The 22,643-nt window shown below is 49.9% G+C and overlaps 4 protein-coding genes across 7 annotated transcripts; 1 reads left to right on the top strand and 3 right to left on the bottom strand.

The window, feature by feature from the left end:
• Nucleotides 1-143: 143 nt before the first annotated feature.
• LOC1271986 (adenylate kinase isoenzyme 6 homolog) lies at nucleotides 144-1,087 on the bottom strand. The gene is made up of 2 exons (XM_310848.4): nucleotides 764-1,087; nucleotides 144-664 (listed from the first exon to the last, which is right to left on the bottom strand). Exons 1-2 carry the CDS (start codon nucleotides 789-791, stop codon nucleotides 171-173), a joined length of 522 nt encoding a protein of 173 aa, XP_310848.3. The 5' UTR covers nucleotides 792-1,087; the 3' UTR covers nucleotides 144-170.
• A 49-nt stretch (nucleotides 1,088-1,136) lies between these two features.
• LOC3289647 (uncharacterized) lies at nucleotides 1,137-8,807 on the bottom strand. 4 transcript variants are annotated; one of them, XM_061657498.1, is made up of 6 exons: nucleotides 8,116-8,807; nucleotides 6,810-8,039; nucleotides 6,275-6,720; nucleotides 3,622-5,137; nucleotides 3,418-3,529; nucleotides 1,137-3,325 (listed from the first exon to the last, which is right to left on the bottom strand). In XM_061657498.1, exons 1-5 carry the CDS (start codon nucleotides 8,116-8,118, stop codon nucleotides 3,458-3,460), a joined length of 3,267 nt encoding a protein of 1,088 aa, XP_061513482.1. In that variant the 5' UTR covers nucleotides 8,119-8,807; the 3' UTR covers nucleotides 1,137-3,325; nucleotides 3,418-3,457. The 4 variants fall into 4 exon arrangements, with proteins under 4 accessions (XP_061513482.1, XP_061513495.1, XP_566117.5 ...); XM_061657511.1 differs by having other exon boundaries at nucleotides 6,810-8,036; XM_566117.5 differs by having other exon boundaries at nucleotides 1,137-3,529.
• A 2,344-nt stretch (nucleotides 8,808-11,151) lies between these two features.
• LOC1271987 (ribosome biogenesis protein NOP53) lies at nucleotides 11,152-13,041 on the bottom strand. Its single transcript, XM_310849.5, has 2 exons — nucleotides 12,912-13,041; nucleotides 11,152-12,846 (listed from the first exon to the last, which is right to left on the bottom strand). The coding sequence occupies exon 2, from the start codon at nucleotides 12,839-12,841 to the stop codon at nucleotides 11,570-11,572; it is 1,272 nt and encodes a 423-aa protein (XP_310849.5). The 5' UTR covers nucleotides 12,842-12,846; nucleotides 12,912-13,041; the 3' UTR covers nucleotides 11,152-11,569.
• A 1,373-nt stretch (nucleotides 13,042-14,414) lies between these two features.
• Nucleotides 14,415-18,972, top strand: LOC1271988 (ubiquitin carboxyl-terminal hydrolase 30 homolog). The gene is made up of 4 exons (XM_310850.5): nucleotides 14,415-14,772; nucleotides 14,904-15,050; nucleotides 15,123-16,638; nucleotides 17,843-18,972. The coding sequence occupies exons 2-4, from the start codon at nucleotides 14,969-14,971 to the stop codon at nucleotides 17,952-17,954; spliced, it is 1,710 nt and encodes a 569-aa protein (XP_310850.5). The 5' UTR covers nucleotides 14,415-14,772; nucleotides 14,904-14,968; the 3' UTR covers nucleotides 17,955-18,972.
• The last annotated feature ends 3,671 nt before the right edge of the window (nucleotides 18,973-22,643 follow it).

Below are 22,643 nucleotides of genomic sequence, written 5' to 3'. Positions count from 1 at the left end.
CTGACGCCCGGTGTTGGTTTGTCGGTAGCTTCGCTGCTGGCAACGCGGAGACGAATTCGCTTTTTTTTTCTTCCTTTCCTGCTTTCGGGCAGATCGGCTCCGTCGACCCAACACAAAAACGCAACGTCCGGTTGAACGAGGGGTTGAATTGATGGGGGGGGGGGGGGGGTTTACGATTTATTGTGCTTCGCCTTCCACTGCTCCAGCCAGTCGCGCACGCGCTCGACCGTCGCGTCCAGATCCGCCGCCGTGTCGCTCGTCACCTCGTGGATGATCTCCTTCCGGTACGCGTCCCGCGCCTCGTCCAGCGGTATCTGGAAGATTTCGCACTCCATGTTCGACTTGATCTTGCGCTCGCCGTACTCGCGCGCCTGCAGCCGGTCGTACAGCAGCGAGGTCGAGCAGCGGACGACCCAGACCGACGCGAACCAGCGCTCCGGGAAGAACTCCGAGCTGTGGTACTCGACCGCGCAGCCGCCCTCCTGCATCAGCGGCTCGAGATGGTCGAGCAGCCGGTCCTCGTCCAGCACCGGGCACTCGAACTCCTCGTCGTACTCCTCCACGAACTTGTGCTCGGTCACGATCTCGCTCACGTTCTGCCACCGGAAGCCGAGCTTGTCCGCCAGCTGCCGGCACAGTTCCGACTTACCCGTGCCGGGCGTTCCTGTGCGGACGGGTGCGATGGAAACAGCGGCAAAGATCAGTCGAGTGATATAGGGGGAGGAAATGATGAAAGGAAAGGCCGGGAAATGGTAACACGCACCTGTCACGAGAATGTTGGGCAGCACCATCGTGGAACGTGCGTGCTGTGATGGTGTGTGTGTGGTTGTGTACTGCACGCGGTGTACGGCATCAACAGCAACACATTTCACCGCGATGCGCTTCTCCTCCAAAATGAGCTTGTTTTTCTGCCAAGGATGGTGCAGATTTAGGATGCTCCAACGACGCCTCGATGCCACTGTTCGCTAATTCTCGAAAAAAAACGAATTTCTTTCCAATCGTACCCTTTTGACTGGTGGAATGCTTATAGCGGCGCCGACGACAAACACATGCAATACACACTTGGCAAATGGACCAACTGCCTGCCAAGGTAAATAAAGGCGCTCGTGCGCTTACGTCAAACTGACACAGTGGTGTAATAGCCGGACATAGGAAATTTTATTTTTTTCTGGAAAATGTTTAAATACAATTCCGATCGCACTTGATCGCGAAAATTAGAAGTATGCTCGTTTTACAGTTCGGTAGTGTGTAGTACTGCGTTAAATTAAACCTTTAACAAACAAAAAACAAATAGTAGAAACTGATTCTTAAACAGTAGATTTAAATTTCGGACCAAAAAGGGATAGGATGCCGACTTTAATTTTGTATCGAGCCGAAAAACACACTGCCTGTTTTGTTATTACACGTTCGCTTCGTTTACGGGCTTACTATTTATCGAAATAAATATTGCTACAATATGCGTAAAGTTTCTGCTTGTTGTAAATATCACGTCACAGTTCTTCTTCGCTATCTCTCTCACTTTCTCTCTCTCTCATTGGAATCTTTGCTCTGGTCACTGGTGTCATTTTTTTGCTTCGGTACAACAAACTAAACGTACTATTTAAATGCAGCTTTGCGCTCCTTAGCTAATCTTAAGTGTGTTGCTATCAGTAGTGATTAGTGTTTTTGGCAACTTGTATGGACAACGGTGAGATGAGAAAATAAACAAAGTTTTAACATATTAGCTATTCTGTCTATTGCATTGTGCTGTTTGCTTCTAGTTACTTGCTAGGCGCGTAGTAGCACACGTGGCTCGATGGTTCACTGAGTATGGTTCACTCGATGGCGCTTACGGTGTGTGTAGTGGCAAACAAAATGATCCTGTCGTTTAATGTGTTTTTCTCTTTCAAAGTGTCCGTCCTGTAATTACTCTCTAAATGTCCGTTTCGAAAGCCTAATGCATTGTCGAAACAATATACAAACAAACAAAAAAACTAACAAAGGAAAAGAATACTCGCGGACCCGAACGCGTTGCATTTTTGAGGTTTGGTTGAGGCCTACGCCATTTGCAGACATACTAGTAGACAGTTGAAAATGGATAATGATAATATGGCTTTCTTCTGACCCTTCTGGCGCGTTTATAGTTGATTATAGTGAACGAGGATCCATGAGTGGGGAACAAAAATAAACCAAACTATTTTAACTCTTGGCTGTGTACAGTAACAAACTTTTTTGGGATTGCGAGGGACTCCATTTCCATGCGTTCCATTCCAACTATTCCACTATAATCCATGCAATTAGAGCAGTTTTTTGTATATGGATGGTGATCGCGCGGAATTACCTCTATTCTCTCTTTTTCTTTTCTCTTCTCTCTCTTCGCTCTCTCTCTCTCTTCGCTCTCTCTCTCTCTCTTCGCTCTCTCTCTCTCTTCGCTCTCTCTCTTCTCTCTCTCTTCTCTCTCTCTTCTCTCTCTCTCTCTCCTCTCTCTCTCTCTCCTCTCTCTTCTCTCCTCTCTCTTCTCTCCTCTCTCTCTCTCCTCTCTCTTCTCTCCTCTCTCTTCTCTCTCTTCTCTCTCTTCTCTCTCTTCTCTCTCTTCTCTCTCTTCTCTCTCTTTTCTCTCTTCTCTCTCTTCTCTCTCTTCTCTCTCTTCTCTCTCTTCTCTCTCTTCTCTCTTCTCTCCTCTCTCTTCTCTCTCTTCTCTCTCTTCTCTCTCTCTTCTCTCTCTTCTCTCTCTTCTCTCTCTTCTCTCTCTTCTCTCTCTTCTCTCTCTTCTCTCTCCTCTTTATCTCTTTCATCAATCGTTCCTCACTTCTTTATATACAACCTCTCTCCTTCTCTCGTTCCTCACTTCTTTATATACAACCTCTCTCCTTCTCTCGTTCCTCACTTCTATATATACAACCTCTCTCCTTCTCTCGTTCCTCACTTCTATATATATATACTATATCTCTCTATTTCCTCTCTTTCATCACTTCGCTATTTACACAACTCGTTCCCTCCTGCACGTTTTTGCTTCTCCTAGGAAACTATTTACTGAACTAAAATTGTTGTTCAATGCACAGCATTAAATGCCGCGTCTAAGGAATACGTTTTTTTAAAGTAAAAGCAAAAAAAACTCTTTTAACTATTATTAATACGATTGCTCCACCTTCGGCAGCTAGTTATGCGTTGCTGCGAGGTGTTATCATTTGTGATCAAGGATTAAAATAAATGAAAAAAAAGGCTGTCTATACATGAAAAGCTTTCTGATCCAACGGTTTGGATCGATGCTGTCTGTACTTAGGTCTAGTTGCGATCATACCATATCGGTTATGCCAGTCAAAGAAGCAGTCAAATCATTAAAATGCTAATAATATGATAAGATAATAGGAATAGGAATAATTAAGACAACAAAAAACCCAAAATCCAATAAGCTCCTCCAAGTAATGGTAACCCTACCGAGAAGACAAGATGCGCTGCCTAGTTCGGTTTTGTTTCTTCACAGCTCTGATGCACGGGCGTTTGCTTCCTTCACCATACGTTCGATGACTGCTTGAAAGGATGGTGGATCCTGCAAAAAGACAAAAAAAAAACAACAAAAACAAATACAGGCATTAAAACATACACACTCAGCCACGGTAGGCAGCAGCATACGTTACATACATCGGCCGCTTGCAGCATGTTGAAGGTGGTGGTGTCGGTGGGCAGATTCAGCCCGAACATGACCACCCGTATCCGGAGCGGGTCGACGCGCGAGATGCCGTACAGCGTTTTCGCGATCTGCTCGAGCAGCAGGCTGCCCGTGTTGGACAGGGCGAGCTCCAGCAGCGACCGGATAAAGTCGTCCATGAGCCGCTCGACGAAGAACGGCAGCCGGAAGAGATTGCGCCGCTCGTCCAGCATCACGAGCGATTTCAGCACGTAGCGCACGACCCGCGGATAGTGGGTGTGGCTCGTCAGCACGTACCCGTACGCGTTCATGATCGCGAGGAACGATTCCGTCTGCAGGATCGTGCGCATGTCCGGCTCGCCCGACATCATCAAGTTGCTCACGACAAAGTACTGCCAGCGGTGATGCAGCAGATCGTTCAGCAGCGAGTACAGCTCGACGAGCACGTCCTCGTAGGTGAACGAATCTTCCACCCGGTTAAACCTGGTGTCGTCCGCCATGGCTGGCAGCATCTGCTGCAGCACCACCTGCACAATGACCGGCATTAGCGACTGGTTCCGCGGATCCGGCACCAGCTTGCGGAACATGCCGAGCAGCGTGTTCGCGGACCGGAGCCGATACTTGCCGTACCGCTCCTCCGCGGTGAACAGCTGGTGCAGCGTGTCGATCACCTGCTGCAGCTGGCGCATGTCCAGCTTGGACTGCAGTGCGCTCACCGCCTGATTGCAGAAGTCGAGCAAACTGTCGACCAGCTCGACGCCGGTCGCGTCGATCGCCACCATCAGGCTGCCGCTCGTGCCGCGGAAGATGGCGAGCATCTGCTCGATCGGTCGGGCCATGGCGTGCGCGAGCCGGTTGCGCATCGTGCTGCTGCTGTGCGTCTCGAAGTAGGCGAGCAGATCGGTCAGGTCGCGCAGTTCGCCCACCAGCACGCGCACCATCTGGTTCTGGCCGTCGCCCGGTGACTGGGCCCACTGGTTCGGCTGGAACTCGACCAGCCCGCGCGCAATCGTGCCGACGTACTGGTTCAGCATCGCCGACGGGAGCCCGTTGGTCGGGTTGTTGTTGTTATTGTTGTTCGATGCCGTCGCTATCGCTCCCTGCTCCCGCATCATTTCCTGCTCCGCCTGCAGCAGGCAGCCGCACACCACCCAGTACGCCTTGCCGCGCGTGGCCCGGTCCAGATGGGGCAGTTTCGCGAGGCCTCCGCACTTGCTCAGCTGCTCCAGCACGAGCGTGCTCGTGCGCGGGCCCAGCAGCGCCTTGGACAGGAACAGGTCGAGCAGCTCGAGGGCGGCCCGCACCATCTCCATCCACCTGCCGGCGTCGGCGGCCGGGAGCTGGTAGTCGACCAGATAGCGGGGCAGCTCGGTCACGATCGCGTGCAGCATCTCGCTCGTTACGATCGGCGAGATCCGGCGTTCGATCAGGCCCAGGCCGGCCACGTGCACATTCGACGCCGGCCCGAGCTGCATGTAATGCATCGTTTCCAGTATCAGCTGCGTCAGTCTGCGAAGGAGGAAAAGTTGAGAAAGTGGTTTAATACAATGTCATAGAAAAACGGCTCTAAAGCATCATAAAATTATGTTTTTGCAACTTCTACTCGTCTGCAATTGTCAACTAGTTTTGGCTCCAATAGAAATTATAATACGTTTACTAGATATTTGAGCAGTGTTATGAAAACTGTTATGTCATAACATCACATTACCAGGAATTTCTTGTTTTTTGTTAAACAAAAAAACTATATCAATTTTATCTATTTAATTTTTACGCTAAAGACTTACGTGCCAGCTTAGCAAACTGCCAATTACATATTGTAAAAAAAAATATTCCCCACAACCAACAGAAAATATTCAAACTTCATCGATGAAGAAGATGGAGAAGAAAAAAACAAGTCTATAAAAAATATCCTCTATTAATGTGAGCCATGGAAAATATGTAAAGGTATCCGCCATACTCTATATACGCGATATTAATATGAATTTAATTACAGGGTTTTTCCAGGAGTTCTCATAGCTATGGGACACTTTATTGACTCATCCATACGTGAAATGAACTTAATGAGTCAAATTTCCAACAAGAAGTTCATTTCCACTAATAAAGAGTCAAAGAAGTGTCCCTCTACTATGAAACCCCCATTAAACCCTGTAGTTAGCATCAACCCATCAAAAACATACATCGGGGAATACCTGTACATGCAATGCTAAGTGGTCCGTGATCCAAACATGGTTGGAGAGCACAGCCTTAGAGGCAAAATTTAGTGCCAACAGCTGTTAAAGATCTGAACCGGAATGCCAAAGAAAGAGAGTGATTATACAGTCACTTTCGAATGTAAACATTGTTTTTTCACCGCGTGTTATTCCCCTTCACTCTGACATTTCAGTTCCATCATAATAATTTGTAATTTCATCAACATTATTTTCAACACTTCAATACCAACGGGTGATGCGATCCGGCTTCAAACTCCGGTATAGAAGATATTAAAAATTATAACGATGGAAATGATAATGTCAAATCGATCTTGAGTAACATTTTGCACGTCGTTGAATAACAGTGTTTACAGTCGAAACTGACTTGGAAAACCCTGTAACAAATGGCGCATCTTAACCGGGACACAAAACCCCCTGTCCCTTGCCCATAACTTACGCCGAAAAGATGCTCTTCGCGTGTCTCATGCGCTTGCACAGCTGCAGCAGCGGCTGCAGCAGCCCGGACAGCTCGACCAGCAGTTGGATGTGGGCGACCGTCGCCTCGTGGACGTACTCGTCGACCGGCGCCAGCCTGCTATAGACGGCGCGCGTCAGCTCGACCGCCAGCCGGCTGGCGGCAACGTAGTCCACCATGCAGAGGCGTATCTGATTCTCGCTGTACTGGCCGAGCGCTAGCCCGTTGCCGCGGAGCGCCTCGACCATCGCGCGGAACAGCTGCACACAGTCGATGTAGGGGTTGCCGCCTTTGTCAGCGTGGCCACCGTTCGACAGCAGCACCGACTGCATCAGCTCCTGCAGCTGGTTCGGCGCCAGCAACTGTGCCAGCTGTATGATCAGGTCGTAGCATTGATTGTGATAGTGATCCAGATTCATTTCGAGACACTACGCGAGGGAGAAAAGGGCGTGAGAAAAAAGGAATTATTAGAGCGAAAAAAAAAAAAAATAAAACAAAAAAGAACTCGCATACATACATTCGCATCCAGATCATTCGTGTGAAACTGCTCAAAGATCGGGAAGTTCCTCAAGAACAGCGTCGAGTGCATGAAACCCAGCAGCTGCTGGGCGAGCAGGGGGTTTAGCTGAATCCGCGGCTCGCTCAGCACGTACTTCCACAGGCTCACCCGGTCGGCGAGGTACAGCGCCAGCTCCGTCTTGGCGCAGTCGACCGTGAAGCGAAACAGCATCATCAGGACCTCGTCCCCGCGCGCCAGCAGCAGATCGCCGTGCGGCCAGCCCCGCTTCATGTACTGCCGCAGCAGATCGCACACCCGCAGCTGGTAGAAATCGTCCGTCGAATTCTGCGTCACGTGCACCAGAATGCTAAAGATCGCTTCGGCCAGCCGGCGACCCGGCTCCACCCCCATGCACTCGTTCCGGTGGAGCAGCTCGGTTAGGGCGCTCACGCTGCCGGTCGCAGCGTCGGTCATTTTCGGGTCGCCGGCGCACGCCAGCATCGCTACGTTGCCAATCAGCGCCGCGTCCAGCTGGTCCAGCCGCATCCAGGTGAAGTACTGGTGCACCAGCTCCATCAGCTGGATGCAGTAGCGGTGCTTGCAGTCCGGCGGCAGCGCATCGAGCGGCGTGCCGGTCGGGCTGCCCGTCGCCATCATCGCGAACAGCCCGCAGCACCGGTTCACCTCGTGCATGATGCGGGGCGCGTGCCGCTGCACGGTCTCCGTAAAGTCTTCCGGCGCGCTCGCGGACCGGCCCACGTTTTCGCCGATCGCGCGGCACAGCGCCAGCCCGAGCTGGAACTTGTCGCGCAGCAGCTCCACCGTCACCTCCACGAACGTGCCGTAGCTGTTCGCCGGGTCGCTGCTGCCGGTCTTCTGCACGACCTGCACCAGCATGTGCGCCACCTTGTCGCGCTGCAGGGGCGGCACGTCCGCCGGGTAGCTGCGCATCACGCGCATCAAACCGTGCAGCACCTGCTGCCGCTCCGACTGGTCCAGCTGCTTCCACGTCGCGGTACCCCTGATCATCTCCTCGATCGTGCTAGCCGCAAAGTACCACAGGTACTGATTGTTGCGGAACGTGTCCAGATGCTCGAGACAGTAGCGCCAGTTGAAGGACGTCCGCCGGTACTGCCGCAGCTGCTGCTCGATCCGCTGCTTCTCCTCGTTGCTCACCTGCCCTTGGTAGAGGCGATCCAGCAGCGCCTCCAGCTCGACCAGCATCGACGGCGACGGCTGTTGCTGCTGCTGGAGACAAAGACAAGAGAGACGGAGCGAATGTTAACCTCAAAATGGAAAGGGGATTTTGCTCAGATTTTATTACCATCTTTCCTACGCCGTCGTGTCGCAGGACCAATCGAGCCTCGGTCGTAAAATGCGCTTTCTCTTCTGTCCTTCTCCTTCTCCTTCCACCTCGTTCTTCTTCCACAAAACGAACAAAGACACGCAAATGGCCACACCCCACGCTCGCTATCCTTTCTTCCTAACCGGCTCCACAACGCTAACTTCAACACGAAATGGAATGTTTTCGACACCAGAACCCGCGGCAGAGAAAGAGTGTTTTTTAGTCCCCCAGAAACGCAAACGCTTTCAGCAACTGTTCGCCATTTTGTGATACACAAGCGAAAAGACACACACCCTTGGGCGGCCTTCGCCGATAGGCCATAAAAGTATGCGAACGAATGGATGCACCCGTAGCCAGGGGGGAGGTGAATGCTCCTTGCACCAGCAACCAACCAAAAAAAAAAAACCCACCCGCAGACTGTCCTGCCTACTGCAGCAGCCCCCTTCTAGCTACGACGAAATGCACCAATGAACAACACGGAACCGGAAAACGACACGAATACACACTTTAGATCGGAGTAAAACCACTGCGCTTCGCTAGCAATTGCGGGCCAACCACCCGGGTGTTCGTTTGCGATCGCTCGAGGCACAGTTCCGCACGGCCCGTGAACGTACCATCCGGCTCGGAATGATCAGAGTCAATGAATGACGCGCACAATTTGACACAACTGCTTTTTCTCCATCACCCCACCCGCCCAAACAAAGGCCGGGCTGGGTCATCGGCAAGCAAACTGACAGCTTACCGTGGCGAGTCGCAACCGGGCGCTTGACAGCTGAGCGCAAGCGCATCGCACTCGAAGTCGTGGTTGAATGTAGAAGAGCGTTTCTACGTACGCCGTGCTAGCAGCTGAGACAGTAAGGCAGCGTTAATCGCTCCAGCTGGCATGCGTGCGTTTTCTGAAAATGGGGCCCTTTCCGTTTGAAGCTCCTAGGCTGAAATTTCAGCCTATCAGCTGTTTGCATTGTATAGCAGTTTTCGAGCAACTATCTAAGTGAGTAGAATATACAGGTGGGCTTATCCCAAGGTGTATGAATTTAGAAGACTGATTTTTATCGCTTCTGCTTCTTAATGAAGATTTTAAGAGTGTTTTGAGTGTTCGTCAAGCCTCCAGAAAGCTCATTGGAGCAAAAGTTTTCACTCGTTCTGTCAAAAAGTGATATTCAAATTTGGTTATAAAAAAAATGCTATGAGACCACCTGGACTACATACACTTTGACTCCAGATTCGATCACCTGATTTCTTCAATGCACCTTGGGATAAATGTAAACAACACCGTGTTTTCGAGCAGGTACTCGAATCTAATTCTAGCTTTGTGGCTAGAATAATCTAGACTGAAAATTGCAGGCTAGTTTTTTGTGTGGTTTTGTATGGCGTGTTTACATTATTTCAGCCTCCAACTGTCAAACTCCATACAAAAAACTAACTAGAATCGTGAAGGCCCCCAATGTATGGAACTTGACACCCGCTGCGGGTGACAGTTTACCCAAATAGCCAGAATTGCTTAAGCAGCTCATTTTGGCACGCTAAAGATCGCTGCTCTAATTCGCCTTTTGCAGTAGATAAACAGCATCAAAGTTCTATATGGGTCTTTCAAACAGCGCCTAAGCAGCTTCCTTATGCCACGATGCCAGGGATTATTTTTCTTTGTGTTTTATTTTCAAGCAAGCGTCAGCGATGAAATAAACAACATGATTTGTTTCGTTTAAACACATATGTATATTTCTAAATCTTTTGTATTGATGAATTACACACAATTTTACACAAATTACTGATAATTCACAATCACTTCACTCAATATTCATTCTTCAATTAACGAATCTAACTTGTGCAGCAGCAATGAGATTATTGCCGGCGTCCGTCTTTGACACTTTAACAAGAGCCACCTTGAACCGATGTCATGCATTAAAAAGCTATAAAGTTCCACCAAGTTCAGTACCCTTTCTTAACAAGCCTTCAAGTTCTATTATGAACCCTACACATAGTGCTAATCAGCCTCAAAGTTCCAAAGAGTACCATGTGCCTGTTAAAAAGCTCCATAGTTCCGCAAAGTACCGCCTATCTCTTAATCAGCCACAAAGTACGACATCGGAACGATTTTTCGTTAAACAGCCCTAAATCAGCTATAAAGTACGAGCTGGCTATTTGGGTAAATCCGCATGCGTCAGAATTAAACAATTTTTATTTTTCCGCACGCACGCCCGCACGCCCGCAGTAGCGATTACCGCTACCTAACTGACAGCGTGCTTTGGCAGCGACTGACAGCATTTCCGGGGCAATATCAAAAAAGGTGGTGGCGCCATCTGTTGGTGAGTTAGTGACACAGTGGAACTACCTCGTTAGGAGAGCTCTCTCATTCCCTCTGTGCTGTTGTATGGTTTCGCATTGAAGTTATGCATCACTAGAACGGCGATACGATTGTTTAAATACTAAAACTCCAATGTAAATTACCAGCACTGAAGTAAGTGAGATTTGAGTAATGGTCGATTTTTGCTCGAAAAATTAGAAGACCATATAGGACATGATTAGATGAAGTTAGGCGAAACACATTAAAAGAAAAGGACAGCTATATCATGATGAATTGAAAACGCCTGTTGAGCAAACCAGTGAAGCTATGGAGCTTTCTTTTTTTTTCTATGGTTATTTGATTTTAGCTTATTCTGTGGCACTTGGGTGTTCTTACGTGTAGAGCGAATAACTATTGCACTAGGAATTTCACCAAACAAGTCCAAAAAGGATATAAAAAAAAACTCTAAATGTTTTTAATTGAATTAAGCATTTCGTACAAAATGTAGACAAACTGGTAACGAGGTAAACGTCAAACGAAGACTGCTTCTGCTAGGATGTGTCAACCTGTATCCATTATGAACTGATCAAATCTCCAAAACGCGTTCAAATGTTGTGATGCGGTCGTTAGCTTGCAAACAGAGATGACAAATGAAAGAAAAATGCAAAAAAAAAGAACATTTTAGCACTGCTATGCAAGATGCAGATATTCTAATTCAAGCAAAACACCGCTTTTTGTTTGACGATGGTTCATTGTAATGTGTTTATTGAGCCCAAAAGTGGTTGGATGTCGCTTTTATATTAACAGCAAAGCGACAAATAAGATGCTGCTTTTAATGGAAATAACTTCCGAAGGATTTTTTCCTCCTTTTCTGAACTTTTCGCTACGTACTGAGGAAAAACTGTTCCTACGCACACAATTGTTGCGATCAAGCACACAAAGGTACTATCTTGGGTAGATTATTTTAAAGCAGCTGGTGGGTTTCAAAAGCAATTCCTACATTCTGTTCGATAGGGAGGCATGGTCTGATGCCATGTTGCCTATTGCCTGCTTTTGTTGATAGAAACACCCACCTAAAAAATGACTAACAAAAAAAAAATAGTAGACCTTATCAAATGTTGCCTTGCCCTCGTCCGCACGCTTTCCGCTTCATTTCGCGCGCTTCGCCGGCTTGGTCGGGGGCAGCATCGGCTCCTTGTGCGAGCTGCGCGTGTACCGCTTGGTCGGGATGCGGCGCATCTTGCGCTCCACCTCGGCGCGCGTCCGCTTCAGGATGCTGACCTTGCGCACCTTCGGCAGGCCGGTCGCGAGCAGATTATTCAGCGGCTCGATCGTGCGCAGGCTGCCGGACAGCTTCTCCGGCTCGACGAAGTCGATCGGCAGGTCGAGCTTGGCCCGCATCGCCTTCCGCTTGCGCACCCGGTACTCGGCCTTGCGCTGCGTCTGCTGCACCTCCTGCTCCACCTCGGCCGCGATCTCCTCCACCCGATCGATCTCGACCAGCTTGTGCAGCTCCTGCTCGAGCAGCTTCTCCTCCTTGTGCTGCAGCATGCGGGCCCGCTTCTTCGCCTTCGAGATGCGCTTCTTGGCCTTGGCCACCACTACCGGCTTTTCCTCCTCCTCTTCATCCTTTTTCTTTTCATCCTCCTCTTCCTCCGATTGGTTGTTCTTGTCCGGTTTGAGCAGCCCCTCGGACATCTCGCTGATCGCCGTGCGGTACCGCTCCTCCGGCGTCATCTTGCCCAGCTTGCTCGTGAGCACCCGGTCGAGATGCTCCTCGTGCCGGATGATCTTCTTCTCCTCCTTCACCAGCTTGTCCTTCAGCTCGAGGTAGTCGTCTATGGCGGGATTGTAACTGAGCCCCTCGGCCGGTAGCCGCTTGCGCAGCGGCACCCGCCGCTGCTCGGGGTCCATCCGGGCGGGCAGGTTCGTCACGAGCGGTTTGCCCGTGTGGGCGAGCGTGTGATGCACCAGCTCCTTCGCGATCCACTCGTTCTGCAGCTCGCCAGGCACGGGCGTCTCCTTCGCCCACAGGTCCTCCTGGGTCGGCTTGGCAATGCCGCTCGGGCGGCCCCTCTTGCGGAAGCGCACCGACGCTACCGGGGCGACCGGGGCGAGCGTCACCCGGCTCTTCTTCACGTTGCGCTTCACCACCGGATCGCTCACGTTCGATGTGTTGACGAGCGGCAGCAGCGAGCGGGGCAGCTCGCCAAACTTGTTCCGGCGCAGCTCGCGCTGCGTCGACTTCGCTTTGGCCGGCCGCTTCTCCTCGCTGAACAGCTCCTGGTCGGGCTTGTCCGCGATCCGGCCCCCGATGCGCTCATCCTGCCGCTGCTCCTCGAGGAACTGGTCCACATCCGAGATGTCGATGTGTTTGCGCCAGGCCGATTTCAGCTTGCGGGACACGTGCTTTTTGCTCATATTCACTACCATTAGGGGAAAGATACGAATTAACTCGAAGCCGGACTTGAATCGATATTGTTTTGCTTACGGCCGCCAACACGTGTATCGTTCGCTCGCTGTGCTGATGGATGGCGAACAAAAAAAAAAGAAAGAGAAAAACAAACGCACCCGACAAAACAAGCAAGGCAAGTGACAGCTTCAAATTTGACAGCTAATGCATAGCGCAGGTTTACATACCCGTTCACATCGTCAATGTGAAAGCCCGACAAGACATTCTAACCTAAACAAAGTAATCATACCGAATTTTTTGGTTCATACCGATTTTGTACTTAAAGTCTCATTTGTAAATGTTTCATTATAAAATAGGAAAAATAGTCAATCACCCAAGCTGTAGCTAGCCCACTGTGGACGTGCTATAAGCGAAAGGTTTGTAAATAGCAGTGTGACCAGATAATTTTGGCGGTATTCGGTAGGAGCACCAATTTTTTTTTTCGGTAGTTTTCGATATGTTTTAAAATTAGGTAATTAAATTCAATTAAAACGATGCTGCTGATGTGAACGCAAAACGAAATTTTGAACAAGGCGAGTATTTTGTGGTATCGAGACGATCTCCGTGCGTGTATTTCCACCCTCAGGCCGAAAATACACAACGCGCGTTTCCGCCCCTGCAGAAACGCGTACAGGCGGTCCCCGAGATACACGGTACCTCTTATACGCGGATTCGGAGATACGCGGTTTTCTAAATTTGACAATTCTTTGAGCAAATTGTACTGATTTGACACATCAATTGCAAATTGCCAAATAATTTCCGTTTTGATCGAATGTTAAAAACTATTTCAAAAGGTTTAAAACAGTTATTTTCAGTCAGAATCATATCAAATAATTCACAAAGTGACTAAAAACGCCCCCTACTTGCAAAATTACACGATAATTTGTGATATTTTAGCTGGAAATCACGAGATTCGACTTACGCGGAAATTCGAGATACGCGGTATTTTGCGGCCGTTTTCGGTCCCCATTAACCGTGTATCTCGGGGACCGCCTGTATAACAATACAGCCATAGAAATAAAACGTCATTCGATGGCGCTACCGCGGAAACGTAGAGATGCTCACACTGCGCTTGGTGTATCTGCGGCATTAGGTATCACTGTTACCGTGTGTTTACATTAGCTTTCTCGAACCATTCGAATTATGCTACTGAGCTACTGAGCTGAGCTACTGGGTTCCTGCAAATGATGGAAAATAAATCCATATAGCTCATCGTACCCTCAACTCTATATAATTTTGTTAGGAGTTTGAGTTTACACATGCCTACAGGCGATTTTAATGTTGAAACAAGGGAACAAACTTTATATGGAGTTTAATTAAGCAATACGGCAAAGCCGTTCCTTCTGAATGAAAAAAGTAGTTTCATATATACAATGAATGGGGAAATGATTTGATGGTTTCTTGATCAGAGTTTTAAAAAAAACCTGTGCTTTCGGTAGGAAAAATAAAAAAAATCGGTAGTATTTGTCGTCCCATATACGAATCGGTTGGCATATCAAAAATCAGTAAAATTACAGATAAATCGGGTTTTCTAGTCACTCTGCAGCACTCCCCGAAACGTCACAAGCGTCAAAGTGTCAAAAAGCAAAACGTCAAAAGAGCAACAACAAAGGAAAAAAAAACATTACAATCATAAGCCTAGCGCTCAGATCGATAGTGCATCGAGTGAAAATGAAAAGCAATTACACCCGCTGGACGCTTTTCCTTCTGATGTGAGTTTGTGCCCCGTTTGCTGTGCCCCTTTTGCACCCTGTTTTTTGCCCCTCCTGCACGTGGTAAAAGAAAACCTTGGCCGAACAAACCTTGGCTGTCCTTCGTCGAAGCCGGAGTGGGAGAGAGAGAGAGAGCACCCGTGGGAGAAAAGGAGTTTTTGTGAAAAAATTGAAAAACGAAAGACAGAGTAAGTGAATGGGAAGTGGGCTGAACGGTAGGCGAAGTTGCTGGTTTTAGTCACGGGTGTTTGTTTCTTCTCATTTCCCCCCCGTTTTTCCAACCTCCATTACATTGCCGCACCGCAATTGGGGCAAGCAGGACGATGGTCTGGTAGAGATAGGAGGTTGGTGGTCGGAATCGGTAAACGGTGGCAGACGTAAGCAATGGAAAGCGAAAAACTGTTGATGGCCGCCGGTGTGACGGCGGCAGTCGTCGTCGGTGCGTTCGTCTTCTGGGGACCGTCCGGTAAGCCCCGCCTGTGTGCACCTTTTTTCCCTTCTCCCTAAACGCTGCCACTAACCAGGCTTCTAACACCAGGCTCTTCCAAGCTGCGGCAGCGGCGGGGCCAGATCGCCGGGCTGCACAACTTCGGCAAGACGTGCTTTCTCAACACGCTGCTGCAGGCGTTGGCCGCCTGCCCGCAGTTCATCGCGTGGCTGCAGCTGCACAACACCAAGGACAAGAAGAGCCTCGTCTCGTCGCTGCAGAACGTGCTGGAGGTGGTAAACGGGACGCATCCGACGCTGCGGGGCGACCCGTACGCGCCGGGCGCCGTCATCCGCGCGCTGCACGCCCTCGGCTGGGTCATCTCGCCCGAGGAGCACGACGCGCACGAGCTGCTGCTGGTGATGCTCAGCTCGCTCGAGGAGGAGGTGTCAAAGCCGCGCAAGATCGGCTGCCTGTCCGATGCGCTCGACGACGTGGTCGGCGGTGGTGGTGGTGGCGGGGGTGACTTGGGCTTCCACGCCATACCGGCCCGCCCGTCCAGCGCGATGCTGTCCGACTTTTGCAACGCCGAGTACGACGAGTCGACCAGCCTGATGCGGTACACCCGGTCGGAGGCGCACACGCCCGATTCGCCCCACTCGGTGTGCACGGAGAACGAGGAGCAGTCGCAGGAAAGCTCGCTGGTCGAGTTCGGGGCGTCCCCGTCGCACGCGATCAGTGTCGCGTTTGGCGGTCGCCGCTTTGGCAGCCGGATGCAGCTGCAGCAGCAGCAGCAGCAACAGACGATGGTACGGCCGACCCCGATGGGCCGCGACGAGCAGACGAGCATGGGCATGGGGGACGCGGGCGGTAACCATTTCGCGGGCAAGCGGCACTCCGCCTCGTACCGGTCGCTCGAGCGGCTCAACCGGGGCCCGGGCCGCGTGTCCGTGTGGGGCGACCGGCAGCAGGCCCAGATACCGCACCCGTTCCGGGGCGGCATGGGCAGCCAGCTGTGCTGTGGCGGGTGCGGCCACAAGTCCACCGTGCGGTACGACAAGTTCGACAGCATCACGCTGCCGCTGCCGGAGACGGCCGCGCCCGGGCTCGGCATCGGCAACCTGCTGTCCGACTTCATCCAGCCGGAAACGCTCGACGCGGTGCAGTGCGACGCGTGCCACGAGACGACCGCGCACACGAAGACGCTCACGTTCAGCAAGCTGCCCGCCTGCCTGTGCATCCACATCGCCCGCACCACGTGGCACGCGAGCGGCCACGTGCACAAGCGGCTGGACAGCGTGCACTTTCCCGAGACGCTCTCGATGGCGCCGTACAGCTTCGTGCAGCCCGGGCTGAACAGCAACATCAGCACGCCCTGGGGCTCGACCACCTCGCTCTACTCGGCCGGCCTGATGGCGAGCGGGCTGGACGCGGTCGGCGGCGGGGCCCAGGCGGGACCGGGGGCGGCCGACGCACCTTCCGGCTCGATGACGTTCGGGTCGTACACGTTCGGTGCGATGTTCCCGCGCAACCTGTACCGCCTGCTGGCGGTCATCGTACATTCTGGTGAGGCAAACGCCGGTCACTTCGTCACGTATCGGCGCGGGGCGCTGCGCAACTCCTACAAGTAAGTGTGCAGGGGCGGATAATGCTCTAGGGATGGGTAAAATTGGCAAAACTTCGGAACCGATTCCGGAAGATGGAGGTGGCCCAGCATTATCCGGAGTCGTTCGGAGTCAATTGGAGTCGGAGACTTCCGGAGTCGGCCCAAGTCGACCGTCCAACCAATGGCCTGTGTATGAAGTTCACGCACAAAAAGATAAAAAAAAATACAACGAATTGGATTGTCTGGTCACAAGCACTTTGCACCAGACGGCTCCTGTCGTTTCCGATTGACTCCGAACGACTCCGAACGACTCCAGATGACTCTGGACGACTCCGGGCGACTCCAAACGACTCCGGACGACTTCGGACGACTCTGGAGGACTCCGGACGACTCCAAACGACTCCAGATGGCTCCGAACTACTTCGACTCCGGTCGAATCCGACCGACTCTGGACGACTCCATCTTCAAATGACTCCAACTCGGATGACTACGACTTCAGACGACTTAGGACGACTCCAAAAGACTCTGTGGAGGACTGAGACGACTTTGGAGGACTCTGAAGGATTCCAAACGATTCCAGATGACTCCCGACGACAACTCTCGACGACTCCGACTCCAAACGACTCCGACTCCAAACGACTCCAAACGACTCCAGATGACTCCAGATGACTCCGGACGTCTCCGAAAGACTTCAACCCGGACAACTACGGCTTCAAACGACTTCGAACGACTCCAGGCGACTCCGGACGACTCTGGATGACTCTGAAGGGCTCCAAACGAATCCAGACGAATCCCGACGACTCTGACTCCAAACGACCCCAGATGACTCCGGACGACTCTTAACGACTCCAACCCTGGCGAATACGACTTCAGACGACTCCAGAGGTCTCCAGACGACTCCGACTCCGGACGACTCCGGCCGGCTCCAGATAACTCCAATTCCAAACGACTCCAGGCGATTCCGACTCCAAACGACTCCAAACGACTCCGGATGACTCCGGACGACTCCTAATCGGACGACTTCGGACGACTTCGGATGACTCCGAACGACTCCGGATAATTCCTACTCCGGGCGGAACTAGTGGTTCGGGTTTTGCCGGAGTAGGAGCCAGACTAACAATAGCCGAAGTCGGATCGGAGTCGTTTGGAGCATTATAATAGCATTACGCTCGTAAGTGAAATTATCTTATACTCTCTCTCTCTCTTCTTTTGGCTTGCTTGGCAGATGGTACTACACGTCGGACACGATCGTGCGGGAAGTTCCTATCGAGGAGGTGCTGAACAGCTCGGCGTACATGCTGTTCTACGATCGCGGCTCGTCCTCCAAATACCCGTAAGCAGGCATTTGGCGGGTTACACGGGAAGCAGCCAGCTTGCGGAAGTTTGCGCTTTGCGCAAACGCAACAATTTCATGTACAGCACACCCTACAAAAGTTAAGCTGATAGGCAACACGAACCATACACACACACACACACACACACACACACACACACACACACACAAGTTAAGCTGTTTTTCTCTGCAGCGGAGAAGGGGTGGGGTGGCAAAGCAAAGCAAAAAAAAGAAAAGAAAAGGATTTAAACGTAATTTAGCGCCTTGGAGCGCATCCTAACAGGTCGGACGGGAGGTCGTTTTTGTATAGGACGGTGGAGGAACGCTTGCAAACCAAACTGCAACCATTACCACCTTCACCCCCTCTGTCGAGCTCTATTTGTTGTTGATGTCGTTACACTATAGTAGGCAGAAGAGAGAGAGAGAGAGAGAGATTCAGAGAGTTAGAGAGCGAGAGAGAGAGGAGCGTGTTAGGAATCGTGAATATTACGCATACTCATAAACCAAATGCATTTGACATCGAACGAAAATAGGGCAACCGAACCGAACCGAATCGGACTAGCATTGGAGTTTTCGGTCCTTTTTTCCCTGTCCCGAAGAAAAGTGGGTGGAAGCCCAGAATTCTTTCCAGAATACGGTAGCCACTATCCTACAGTCGTTGTAAGTGTTGAACTAGATTTAAGGGAAGGAGATAGCGAGTCGGCAGAGAACAGGGAAATGATTTCACCAGTTGGCATGGTAGCGATGTAGCAGGGAACGGTTTCTGCTACCTTCATGCCGCTGCATGCTGTAGAAGTAGATTTCTCTCTAGCTTTCTGTGTTTCTGTTTGCGACCAGATATCGCTTGTTAAGCCATTTTGCTTTTGCAAAAAAAAAAAAAAAATCAAAAACCCCGCTGCTGTCAGTGCGCTTACCTAACTTTCCGTGCTAACTGCACATTCAATTGTGACGAGCGAAAAGGTTAGCAAAATGGTGTTTTGAATGTGCAGAGCAAAGGCATTAGCGGACAAACAAACCAAAAATGAAGAAAAGCACAATTGCTCCACAGTCGAGCCGGCATTAGATTAGAATTTGTTTTAGGGGGTTACCAAAAAAAAGCCACCCGATGGTACATGAAGAAATGGCTTGCTCTGCGAGCCACTCACACGCTGGGATTCGGTTAAGAACGTTGCACTTACGATGGAAGCGACACTTCCTCTTAGAAAAAAAAGGTTTAAAGGAAGTGTGGGGAGTCGGATAGGATACAACTACTCGAGATTCTATAGCGGACTATTACATACACGCTCTCTCTCTCTCTCCGTTTTACTTCAGAACCTGCAGCCTAGCGAAACAATGAAAGATGTATTTTTTCGAAATAAAATTCTTAAACCACCAATTAAAAAAGCAAAAAAAAAACGGTTTACTTCTTTATTTGTTCCGCACCAGACGTCGGGGGTCGCGCTTATCAGATGGGGTAGATGGGCGCCTCATTCTTGGCGTGCGTTCGGAATGTTTGCCCGCTAAAGGGCACCTGTGATGCTGTCTTCCGCGTGTCTGTGTGTCTGCGTCTGCCTTAAAAAGGTAATGGTAGTATGCTCATTACAGTCCAGTGTTTGTTGTTGTTGTTGTGTGTGTGTGTGTATGTGTAGTTTTCGCGAGGCCCGCGATCGTTAAAAACGGCAACAAATGAGCAGCAATGTTTTTGGGCTCGCCAAAGTGTATCAAACAATAATAAGTGAGCAAACGACAGGTGGAATGTCCTTCGCGGAGGGTTTTGTGTGTGTGTGTGTGCGCCTTGAACCGGCTACTTATTTATCTTTTTTAAACGCACGCTCGCGTGACAGTTTCGCTTACACTAAAGCGAGCGGACGGATGGATTTGATTGGTTGAGTTTCCGATGCTGCAATACAAGGGTGATGGTGAGTTTTGCAAAATTAAGCTATACTTTTGCGAACAACCCTATGTTTGGGATCAATCCTTGCAGTTCCATATGTAGGATTGATATTCGGGTCTGGGCTGGAATTGATCTGGGAAGATAAGGTTCGAGATTGGTTCCAAGATCGGCATGAAATCTGCATTTGTAGTTGAAACTCCTGAACTGAGAATGCCTCGACATCAAATCCTATTCCTCGAAATAGTTTTGAAGTATGTTCTAGGATCCGTGTTGGTTCGTGATCATCATGTTGAGGCGGGAAAGGCTCTCGTCCAGTTCCAGGATCGAGATACAGAGCCGACAAGGTCTTGATATTCGTGTCTTGGAACTTGGAACAGGATTGGTATCTGTTCTAGGATTTACATAGGTTTCGTATCTGGTGGAGGATCGACACAGGTTTGAGAAATGTTCCTAGATTGGTGTAGATCCGAGCAAAAATCCCTTATAAGAATAGGTTTCAGATCTGTTCCAGTACAATTAACGGTTCATTATTAGGTGTAGAACGAAAATTGCGTCTGCAAATATGGAGCATGGACTGGCTCGGGAGTAGTCCTATCACCAGTATGTGTTCGGTCTCAGTTCCATTAATGGTATTAGCTCGAGATTAGCTGGGGTCAGTTCGAAGAACTGTATGAGCTCCTGATCAGTTCCAAGGTTGGTATTTGTTTGGGATTAGTTAATTTGGCCCACTTACAGGGCTTCCGTCAAAATAATCGACTCGAAAACCTAATACAACTCAAGAACTGATGATGGCCCATTAATAGGCCCTAAACCGATACAAACCCCATACTGGTTCTGGAATTGATACTGGATGGTCTGCAGATAGACTGGTCCTGGGCCTGATACAACCACCTATACCGGTCCTGGAACCTATCACGGATCCATACCTTTCATACGAATTAGCGTAGGAAATCTTCTTCTTCTTCTGCATCATAATTGATACAACAGCCATTGTCGGTCAAGGACTTGCAGTGACTTATTGATTACTCATTGCATATCCTGCTTAGTCCTCCCTATCCTCCGTTAGTCTTACGTAAGGGCAGCACGGTCCATTCGGAGCTTGAACCCATGGGCAAAACACTTAGTGTAGGACAAAACACTTAGTGTGGGCAAAACACAGGAAATAGTGTAGGAATTTTAGCTCAATTTGTTTAGTGATATTTTGCAGGACCGATACTAGTTGGGAATCCGTTCAAGATATTGTATGGATTCAGAATCAGTTCCAGGTGTGGTATGGGATGTGGTATCAGTTTCAGGTTGGGAATCAATTCTAGAGCAGGCATGGGTCAGAGGCAGTTCATTGGGCAGCAAGAAGTTGAGGATCTACTCCAGGGTATGGGTTAATAATCAATCCCAGAACCGGTGTGAGTTCTTAACTAGTTTCACTTATGGTGGTCCATGAGTAATGATATTGTGTAACCCTGTTGCATTGCGTAGCACTGCAGCATGACCAATACGATATGTTTCTGTAACGAAAAAAGCTATCTCTATCTCTCTCTCTCTCTCTCATACACTTTCTCTTTTTTGCTCACGATAGAGCACGTCGATATGACATAGCCCGGTGAATAATCAATCTACAGGGTTCTCGATCCCTGCCTACAGCCTCCTATCCGTGAAGACACCCGATCTCCACAGCTCACAGCTACAGCTCAGCAAGCTCGTGCTTTATCCTTTCGTGCTGATCTCCTCCACGCTACATGCTCGAACACACCGCCAAAGATGGTCCGGAGGATGCGTCGCTCAAACACACCAAGAGCGTTTGCATCCTCCGCTCGAATCCATAGATCGGGCGAATCAATGTGCGCTACATCTCACATTTCGTGAGAGCTCAAAGTGTTCTGCATCTCAGCAGTCGGTCAGGTCCATAGTGTGCAGGATTCCCTCTGTACAATGCATCTCCGGATTTCGCTGCAGATATCCGTTATCCGAAGTAACAAGCGTCCCAAGATAAGCAGAACTCCTTTACTACCTCGAGATTGTCGCCAAAAACAGGCTAAGAAATGGACTAAAAATTGTTAAGTAGAGCAACTTTACAAAATATAAGCCATGACATGCTCTAGAATGCTTTCAGCTGGAGATACACGGGAGCCACTTAATTTCTTTGAAATGGCTGAAGGCAAACAGTTTTCAAAAGTCCAACACTATCAAGCCGCCGTTTCGGTCGGTTTAGTGTAGCGTCCCATCCAGAAGTAGAATAAAAACAACCTGATACACGATAGGTTACACGCTGGGTGGTACTCTTCTGCATGGAAAACTCTTTCGCCCGCTTGGAATGAAACACTCCAACCACCCAACGTCCACTGATGGGGTAGCGGGGGATGGAGGTCGCATGCCAATTCGAACAGAAATCGGGAAACGCAGAAGCAAAGAAGCAAGAGACAAAAAAGCGCAAAAATCGCTCCAAAAGAAACGATCAATATGTTCAATCAGTTTTGAAGTAAAAAAAAAAAAACTGGAATCCCACCAAAGCAAAAATCGTTCTTTTCTTTTTGAAAAGGAAATAAAATGAAGAAAAAAAACACCACTCCGCAACCTATAAAAATCCGACCTGCCTAGCCTGTGGGTTCCCTATTTAGCAAAAGTAAAAGGCACACGAGGCACACACACACACACGCACACACACGCCTCGCTCCCCAACAAGTGGTGAGAATCAATTCTGGCCCAATCCCGATTCTCCTTTCGATCTTCCTCTCCCTCCCCTCCCCTGACACCTTCCACCGTTAGGTTCTCCTACTTCGTCCCGTCACTCGCCCATTGAGCTTGTGGGATGCTGCAGGTCTC

The sequence above is a fragment of the Anopheles gambiae genome, chromosome X (assembly GCF_943734735.2).
Source record: "Anopheles gambiae chromosome X, idAnoGambNW_F1_1, whole genome shotgun sequence".
NCBI lineage: Eukaryota > Metazoa > Arthropoda > Insecta > Diptera > Culicidae > Anopheles > Anopheles gambiae.
The sequence above is the reverse complement of the archived record's forward strand: the minus strand, read 5'-3'. Positions and strand labels throughout refer to the sequence as shown.